Raw genomic sequence first — 9,882 nt, forward strand, 5'->3', positions numbered from 1 at the left:
AAAACCATGATCTACCCAAAGTAAAAAACCAAATCGCATAGATTATTACTGAATGGCATTCTTGTAATAACTATTTTTAAGTTGTCTATTTATTTCAATAATTTGTTGCATTATTTCGAAGGGTACCGTGGGAATTTCAGAGTGTAGAGGGAGGGGTATTTTAGGATATTTGGGCTAAAAAGGTCACGTGTCGTGCACATGATCTAGTTTCTGTTGGCATTGACGGCATAAATGGACGGATAGGGTCAAAAAATAAAAAAGTGGTAGTTTGGGGGGCTAGAATCCAAGCATCGATAATTCGGAGAGCCATTCGGAGAAATGGTAATAATTTAGGAGATTAAAATGTATTTAACCCAAAAAATATTATGTTAACTCTGAATCGTTTATTTTTTACAGCAGGTATACTGTTAATTTTTTTAGAGTATGTTAAAAATTTCGGATCGGTCAAATTTTCTGCTTCGAATTCTCTCTCTCCTTATCTAATTTTAATGGTGGGAATCTCTTCGGTACTGATATTAGAACAGTCTCCTCGCGCATATAAATAGTAGCTTTTAGCGCCCCGAAGGTTCGTCATTTCGAAAATGAAGTCTGTTGGCTCATCTGTGTTTCCATTTGTCTTCGCTCTTCTTTTCTCATTTTTCTGGGCAACTTCGGCTCACACTCAGGAAAACTTTGTTCAGTGCCTGATCACCCTTCGTTCTGAAAACTCCACCTCAATTTCTAAACTCATTTACACCCCAGCCAACTCCTCATATTCCTCTGTCTTGCAATTCTCCATACAAAACCCCAGATTCTCAACACCTGCCACCCCAAAACCTCTAGTCATTCTTACACCATTGCATGTCTCCCACATCCAAGCAGCCATTCATTGTTCCCTGAAATACGGCATGGAAATAAGAGTTCGAAGCGGCGGTCACGATTATGAGGGTCTTTCCTATGTTTCAGATGTGCCGTTTGTCATAGTTGATCTAATTAATCTTCGATCAATCAGTGTTGATGCGGAGAATAGGAAGGCGTGGGTTCAAGCTGGTGCTACTATCGGTGAAGTCTATTATAGGATTGCCGAGAAAAGTAGAACTCTTGGCTTTCCGGCAGGAATTTACACGACTCTGGGCGTTGGTGGACACTTCAGCGGGGGAGGGTACGGCACATTGTTGCGCAAATATGGCCTTGCTGCTGATAATATTATCGACGCACAATTGATTGATGGTAATGGTAGAATCCTTGACAGGGAATCTATGGGAGAGGATCTGTTTTGGGCCATTCGAGGAGGAGGAGGGGCTAGCTTTGGAATCATTCTTGCATGGAAAATCAGGTTGTTTCATGTTCCATCAACTGTGACCGTCTTCACGGTTAATCGGAACTTGGAACAAAATGCGACCAAGCTTGTTCACCGGTGGCAATATGTTGCAGCCAAGCTTCACGAAGACTTATTCATTCGCGTCATCTTAACAGGTGTCAATTCCAGCCAGGAAGGGAAGAGGACCATCCAAGCTTCATTCAATTCCTTATATCTTGGAGGGATAGATAAGCTCCTTCCATTGATGCAAGAGAGCTTCCCTGAGCTGGGTTTGATGAGAGAAGATTGTATTGAAATGAGTTGGATTGAATCTACCCTCTACTTTTTTGGATTCCCAATTGGCGAATCCTTGGATGTTTTGCTAAACAGGACTCCTCCCAGAAGATCCCCTTTTAAAGCAAAATCTGACTATGTAGAGGAACCTATTCCCCAAGTTGGGTTGGAAGGGATCTGGAAAAGGTTTTACGATAAAGAAGCAGAGTCAGCTGTAATGTTCCTGACTCCTTATGGTGGCAGAATGAGTGAAATCTCCCAATCTGCAATTCCTTTCCCACATAGAGCTGGTAATATCTACAAAATCCAACATTGCGTGTATTGGAAAGAAGAAGGAACTGGGGCATTCGAAAGGCATATAAGCTGGATCAGAAGGCTTTACGATTACATGGCTCCCTATGTTTCGAAATCTCCAAGAGCTGCATATGTCAATTATAGGGACCTTGACATTGGAAGAAATAATAACAAAGGCAACACGAGCTATAGACGGGCGAGCATATGGGGTGCTAAATATTTCAAGAGCAACTTCGAGAGGTTAGTGCATGTGAAGACTATGGTTGATCCTGCTAATTTCTTTAAAAATGAACAAAGTATCCCGCCTTTTTCATCCAGGTGGAAGAAGAGAGGCGATTAGAAGAGGTATATTGAATAATAGACTTAATTTTAATAACATTTATTTGAATTTTTTTCTTCTATTCTCCTATATATGTGAAGAAGTTATTTTACGTAGGAGTCGAAGGTGCGGTGTCTTTTTAGTTTTCAGAACTTATTTTACATAGGAGTTATATATATGGGAGTTCTATGAAATGTAAATAGATGAAATTAATGTGAAAAAGTTAGAAGTGTCATTTGTATCGTATATCTATATATTTAGTGTTTCTCTTCTTTTTCCATTCTTTCCATCTCTTAGTGTGTGTGGTTTTCTATTTTCAACAAGGTTTTTAAATAGAAAAATTTATTCTCGATCGGGATTCATGAATAAGGCCTTTTTCGTTTTTTACTTTCCTCTATTACTATAAGCATATATAGATAAATGCTCATTGAATATTATGTGAATTGCGAAATATAGATTTGGTAGTCATGAATCTTCATGCATATTCTAAAGTATTTATGTAACTAGTTTGCCCGTATTTATGTAATTTTTTTGTAGCTTTTTCCTTTGTAATTAACCAACCTGATTGCATCTAGAAATATATATATATTTTTTCCCTCCTTTTGTGCAAATGCCTGTTTGGGATCGCATTTGGAAACAGAGTTTTTAGAGTTAGAAAGAGCTTTTTTAATTTTAATTTTTTCCCAAAAATATGTTTTGACATTTTTTATAGCAAAAAATCAAAGTTCTTTTTGAATTTTTTCCAACTTTATATTTGGCACAACTTTTTTATTTCTAAAAATTATTTTTAAGATCTTTAACGAAATTTCAAATAGGCTTTAAGCATGAACCAAACAAACTAAACGAAAAAAAAAAAGGAATCAACCAAATGATCAACTCTAAGATGATAGACTAGTACATGAGTGCCCCTTTCACAAGGGAAGAAAGTTAGGGTTCTCACCATGCATGACCCCATGCCTCTTAGTTGGATAGATATTTTATGCTTTCATTGCTTTGTACTAGATGGTGATTCATGTCCATTGGCATTGCTTTGGCACCCCCACCACAATGGAAAAATGGAATCTGTTAACAGCAACAAAAGTTGAAACATGTGTTACACACATCTCCAGAAAAAAAGTGAACTGGCATTGGGTAAAGGGAAGTGTCATTGCCCCCAACGTCGGCTTTTTGTTGGCCGGGTGCCTAGCATACGTACGTGACCATGAATTTCGGTTTGTTCAGTTTGTTTTTGATGTAAAATGAATTTAAAAACCTGACGTTGGACATAATAGTAATTATTTTGTAGGCTATTCAACAGGCAGTTTGCAAGAAAGAAAATAGAAAAATTATCCCAAAAACACAGAGACAATCTCTGAATTTCAATGAAAATATAAATAATCAAGAATGTCGAAAAACGCTCACAAGTCGGGCTAATATAGATGAAAATTCAACTTCTAGTAGAATTTTACCAAAAATAGCAAAAAGCTAATAACCCTAATAAAACAAAATACAAAATAAATTAAGTAGGCTGCCAATAATCTGACCCAAATCGGGCTCAGAATCACCTCCTAAACAATAAACAAAAAATTACCATAAATAGAAAAAAAATCTAAAATTAAGTTTTTGGAAATGAAAATAGCAAATTTTGGGCTCGAAACAAGGCGCATAGAGCATAGCTTGGTGGCCATGACATGCACGCCGAAGAGAGCTTTCCGAATTGGGGTCATATGTGTGAATCGGATACTCGTAACCAAAGTTATGATCAAAACAATGCAGCGCACTCAGAAATTGTTCCAATTAGGTCAGATCACGATTTCTTGCTAATCTTGCGCTGATCCACCCGCTCCAGGTAATTCAGGGCCATCAATTTGCAATCTGACAGCTCAGCATCGTCTGACTCGAATCCCCCTGCATCAAAAACTTAATTAGTCCTTTAACAATTAATTAATAATAAAAATAAAAGGCATTGCATTTAGCATTTACTATGTCAAAAATACAAAAAGGATAGTACATGCAGTGCCTATCATCTAAGTAGAGCTGATTTGGCTGTGTCCTTTCGTTTACGTCTAAAATGACAGACTGGTCCATTACTTGGCAGCCCCACCGCAATAGAAAAGGAACAGGATCCTCTCCATTTACTTATAAAGGAGGGACATAATTATCTTTTCACATTTTAATGAAATGTAAAAAAATAATTATGTCTCTACTTTGTAACTAAATAAAAAGAATTGGAGAAAATGAAATATTGTTTACATCAACAAAAGTTGTGGAGGGCAACGTTCAATACTTAATCAAATTATTTTTTACCGTATATTGCTTTCAAAAGCAAAAAAAATACTTAAATTTTTTTTTTTTTGAATGAATCATAGAAAAATAAAACATTAAATATTCAAATATATTAAAAAATAAGAGCCTTAATTTTGTTTTTAATCCATATAACTTAAAACATGTTAAAATATTTGTTCACATATGAGTAGTTTAAAATGAAAGGAAGTGTAAAGAAAAAAAAATAATAAAAAAAAAATAAAAGGCAAAAAGAAAACCTGTAGATTATGATTATCAAAGCATCAATAAAAAAAAAAAAAAAAAAAATAGCAGAAGTCTCTAATATTATTGGTATGATACATATTACATTTCGATACAAATAAAACCCATATAATTCTGAACATTCTAAAAAAAAATACATAGCAACCTAAACAAAATGGCTGAAAATCGAGTAAATTATACAAACGAAAACAAAAATATTCCATAAAACATTCAAATGAACTAAAAAATAAGACAATTTTAGTTTAATCCATATAAGTTAAAACATGTTAAAATCTTTGTGCTCATATGAATAGTTTATAATGAAAAAGAAGTATAAAGAAAAAAAAAATAGCAAGAAGAAAACATGGTTTAATCTAATTATCAAAGCATTAATAAAAAATTAGCAAGAATATATAATATTGTTAGTGTGATATCTATTATATTTAAATATAAATAAAACCCAAGTAATTATAAACATTTCAAAAAATACTGAACAAACTAAGCAAAATAATTTTGTACGAATACAAAATAAAACAAAATCTTCCATTAAACATTTAACGTAATCAAATAAATCCTCACATCATGTTCAACGCTTAATATCTCTTTGGTCATGTTTCAAAAGTATTTAAATTCATTTTATGCACAACAATCAAATAATTTTTTTTCCTTGTTTTGCATTCACAAGCATAAAAACACTTAAAAAAAAAAAAAAAAAAGACTAAAAATGGAGTAAATCACATAAGCAAAAAAAAGAAAGAAAAAGAATTCAGGAAAACAAAAGAGTCTTCATCTTAGTTTAATCCATATACATTAAAATATTTTTAAATCTTTGTTCTCATAGGAATACATAGCTTAAAATGAAAAGTATAAAGAAAAAAAAATCAAGAAGAATACATAGTTTAATCTAAATATCAAAGCATTAATACAAAATGAGTAAGAATCTTTGTGTGATACCTATAATTGACATAAAATAGGGATAAAAGAATTATACCTAGCACTCCCACTTTAAGCAGTTCCAAATCTAATTACTATTCTCTCTCTCTCTCTCTCTCTCTCTCTCTCTCTATATATATATATATATATAACTCATGCATGTTAGTACGTGACAATTAAAGAGAGAGCAAATTTTTTTGAATGAAAATAACTCCTCTAATCCGGCCTATTTATAGGCAAAGTTTTGGGGACAAGTCTGAAATTTTACAAAAGAAATGAAATGGTGGACATACTTCATATAACTCCTATATAAGCACCTTACACATCCAGCATGAAGTTCCTCTAGATTTTACGTGAGTGCTGTTGTTTTTAAAACATGCTACTACTACCCTACAGAATTTGGTGGAGTTTTCTATAATGAAAACTCTTGGAAACCCACTAGTTCATCACTGTAGATGAACAAATTTCACACACTAATCTGGATCCTTCCATATCTTCTATTTCTTTGTCCTTTTGTCTTTTTTTTTTTTTTTTTTTTTTTTTTTTTTTTTTTTTTTTTTTTTTTTCTTAAAGCAAAATACTAATCCGGTCAATAGTCAATAACTATAAAAGCAAGTATGCTTATATGCTTTAGTGCATGTTCACATGACTACTAGTGATAATTCTTATAATATATATATTTATTTAGTTTTACAACTCTTAAAAACTCCCAAAGTTTCAAAAATTTCTTTTCTCTTTGAGCCTAGTTCTAACTATCAACTTTTCATGCTAAACCGGGAACATAATAATTAGATATAAAATACATTTTCCAAATATATTTGGTCTAATTTAATATCAATATTTATTGTGACGACCCATTTTTTTTTTTATAAACATAAATGGATCATTACAGTGGCACAACTACTTGTTGCAAAGCCAACATATAGTACATATCCCATACTACGTACCTGATATTCAAAATCAACATTTATGCAGCAGAAAACATAAATCTGGATAGCGAAAATATCACATATAAAAAATATTAGGGAAGAAATCCGATTCTGCCCAAATGGGCCAGGACCGTGGCCCATCAAGACTATCATTTCCAACGGACTCGATAATCTGCTGAGTCTACATAAAGACCGACCTGGCAACTTATGACGACCATGAAGGAAGTATCCCACGACTCCTCAATCTCAAGTCGATTAAAGACCGACTTGGCAGCTTATGATGACCATGAAGGAAGTCCCACGACTCATCAATCTTAAGTCGGTTAAAGACCGACTTGGCAGCTTATGACGACCATGAAGGATGTCCCACGACTCCTCGATCTCAAGTCGGTTAAAGACCGACTTGGCATCTTATGATGACCATGAAGGAAGTCCCACGACTCCACAATCTCAAGTCGGTTAAAGACCGACTTGGCAGCATATGACGACCATGAAGGATGTCCCACGACTCCTCGATCTCAAGTCGGTTAAAGACCGACTTGGCAGCTTATGATGACCATGAAGGAAGTCCCACGACTCCACGATCTCAAGTCGGTTACAGACCGACTTGGCAACGATCGTGGAGAATATATCTCAGTTCCACGACTCCACGATCTCAAGTCGGTTAAAGACCGACTTGGCAACGATCGTGGAGAATATATCTCAGTCCCATGATCCGCACAAAATGGAGGTGCCCCCACGATCTAAAGCCGGTTGAGAGTTGACTCCGCAATCTTTGCGGAGTTCAAACCACGATGCCACGACCTCAAGTCAGTTAAAGACCGACTCGGCAACGATCGTGGAGAGTACACCTCAATTCCACGACTCGAGTAGTCGACAAGTACTCTGGATCTGACACGTAGTCCAATGGAAAAGTCAGACCGCTCTCGACACTCCTTTTATAAATACCTCACAACTAGACAGGTATAATTTAGATTGCTCAACTTCGATTGAGAGTAACATACACTTGAGATTATAATGACAAAAGCATCGGAGTGGGATGTCGGACTCCCCCCGATGTAGCTTTCTCTCTTGCAGGACAGAGGAGATAGGCTCATCCGGTTCATCAACTACCATACCAGAATCTGTTCTAACAGATTGGCCCCGTCTGTGGGAAACGACTAACAAGTGTGCGTTGTTTACTACGCAAAAATATATCTGAAATGGTACGAACAAGAGCCACAGCTTCAGGAGCGAATAACCCTCGCAACGAGGTGGGGGGTACATCTCATCAACATACGGCTGAGATGGAGGCTCGAATAGCCCAAATGTCTAGGGACATGGAGGTCCTAACTCAGCAGAACATCCGTTTGCAGAGGCGGCTGGCAGATGAACGGGTTCCTGAAGTACCTGGAGGACATGAAGAAGGAGAAAGCAACACCCTCGAGGAAGAAGACAAGGAGAGTAGAAGCCTCACGGAAAGAACTCAACCTGAAAACCGGTCTCGGCGAATTGAAGGAGCCGTGAATCCTCCTCCTAGTGAAGGGATGGTGAATCACCATTATGAAGAAAGAAGGCTCAACGAAGCCATTGCCACGCTCGATGAGAAGTATGAAGAAAAGTATAATTAGTTGCAGCTTGAAATCCAGCAAAAGACTAAGGGGAAAATTTATCGAGTAGACAGTCTCTTGAATAGATCTTCCCCATTCGCTGAATGTATCATGGCAGTCCAACTGCCGAAAAAAATTCAAAATTCCTGCTATTCAAAATTCCGGCTATCCAAACTTATGCCGGGGTTGAAGATCCTACTGAGCACCTGGACAACTACAAAACGCACATGGATTTGCAGGGAACTCCGCAAGAATTAGCGTGCCGAGCCTTCCCGCTCACCTTGTCCGGTTCTGCTTGGGACTGGTTTCGAAAACTCCCACCGGGTTCCATCACAAGTTTTGAAGATCTCGGACGAAAATTTATTACCCAATTCCTAGTTGGGTGCAAACGGAAGAAGCCGTTCGGTCAATTAATGGTGATGCGGCAAAAGGGAGACGAATCTCTAAAGGATTATGTGATCTGGTTCAACCAGGCAAAGCTCATGGTGGATAACCTGACCGAGGAGATGGTTTATGCCGCTCTTTATCAAGGATTACGGGTAAAAGGGCCTCTCATGTCCGAGATTGCTCTCAATCATCTTGAGAATCTGGCCGATCTCACGGACGTGATTGAGAAGTACGTTAATCAGGAGGAAATCCTTGCGGCTCTGAGGGAGTCCCACAAACAAAAGATTGCGAAGTCAAGCAATCTCGGCAAGAAGGAAAAAGCCGGGAAGGAAGAAAAACGGACCGAAACAAAAAAGGAGCCTGCGAAGTATTACCAGTTTTCCATAGATGAATGGACTCCTTTGAACTCTCCAATTAACGAGGTACTGATGGAAATCAAGAGGGACCCACAGTACGAGAAGCCTTACCCGCTCCACAACAAATACGTGAAAGAAGAAAACAGAAATAAATACTGCGCGTTCCATGATGCACGAGGCCATGTCACCGAGGAATGCCGAAATCTCAGAATCTTGATTGAGAAGTTCATCAAAAATGGAAAACTACTCCGTTTTACTGTAGACAACCAGGGCCAGCCTCGGCAGAATCAAGAGTCTCGCGAGCATCAAGACAAAGAGTCGAGACATAGAGATCGCTCCCTTCAGAAGCACCGGGAAGTTTGTCGAGACAGGAGGAGGTAGGAACCCCGTAGGGAAGAGCCTCGACGGAATAGAAGCAGAAGCAACAGCAGAGGCATATGGGGTCGTGACACACGTAATGAACCGGTTATTGCCGATATCCGAACCATATTCGGGGGTTTCGGTGGAGGAGGAGAAATGAGTGCAGATAGAAAGGCCTATGCTCAGCACTAGAAGTATCAGGAGATTATGACTGTAGAGAGACCCAACAAATCCCACCGGAGGGAGTCCATAATGGTGGGGTTTTCAGATGAAGATTATACGGGAGTCTCGCTCCCTCATACCGACGCAATCGTGGTCACGCTACAAGTAGCTAACCACCGAATTCACCGAATGTTTATCGATAACGGAAGCTCGGCCGATATCCTATATTGGTCGGCCTTTCAGCACATGGAGATTAGCCCGGAAAAGGTGATCTCGGCTACCTGCCCTTTGGTGGGGTTTACTGGGGAGCAAGTCCAGCCGGTCGGATCTATTGAACTCCCTGTAAATGCCGGGGACTATCCAACCACAAAAACCATCATGGTTAAGTTCCTTCTGATCGACAGACCCTCGGCCTATAATGCGTTCCTCGGAAGGACAACCCTCAACGATCTGAAGGCAATTACTTCCATACCAC

The 9,882-nt window shown here is 37.9% G+C and overlaps 2 protein-coding genes across 2 annotated transcripts; both read left to right on the forward strand.

The window, feature by feature from the left end:
• Positions 1–538: 538 nt before the first annotated feature.
• Positions 539–2,385, forward strand: LOC133869304 (tetrahydroberberine oxidase-like). Its single transcript, XM_062306259.1, has one exon. It carries the CDS (start codon positions 582–584, stop codon positions 2,205–2,207), a length of 1,626 nt encoding a protein of 541 aa, XP_062162243.1. The 5' UTR covers positions 539–581; the 3' UTR covers positions 2,208–2,385.
• Positions 2,386–7,755: 5,370 nt separating this feature from the next.
• Positions 7,756–9,266, forward strand: LOC133869070 (uncharacterized). The gene is made up of 2 exons (XM_062306043.1): positions 7,756–8,153; positions 8,261–9,266. The coding sequence occupies exons 1-2, from the start codon at positions 7,756–7,758 to the stop codon at positions 9,264–9,266; spliced, it is 1,404 nt and encodes a 467-aa protein (XP_062162027.1).
• Positions 9,267–9,882: the final 616 nt, after the last annotated feature.

The sequence above is a fragment of the Alnus glutinosa genome, chromosome 5 (assembly GCF_958979055.1).
Source record: "Alnus glutinosa chromosome 5, dhAlnGlut1.1, whole genome shotgun sequence".
NCBI lineage: Eukaryota > Viridiplantae > Streptophyta > Magnoliopsida > Fagales > Betulaceae > Alnus > Alnus glutinosa.

What these genes read in the sequence shown, in the direction of transcription:
- LOC133869304 (XM_062306259.1), top strand. Translation starts at nt 582, where the DNA reads ATGAAGTCTGTTGGCTCATCTGTGTTTCCATTTGTCTTCGCTCTTCTT.
- LOC133869070 (XM_062306043.1), top strand. Translation starts at nt 7,756, where the DNA reads ATGGTACGAACAAGAGCCACAGCTTCAGGAGCGAATAACCCTCGCAAC. An exon ending in GATGAGAAGTATGAAGAAAA is followed by an intron (nt 8,154 to 8,260) that starts GTATAATTAGTT and finishes GTATCATGGCAG; the next exon opens with TCCAACTGCCGAAAAAAATT.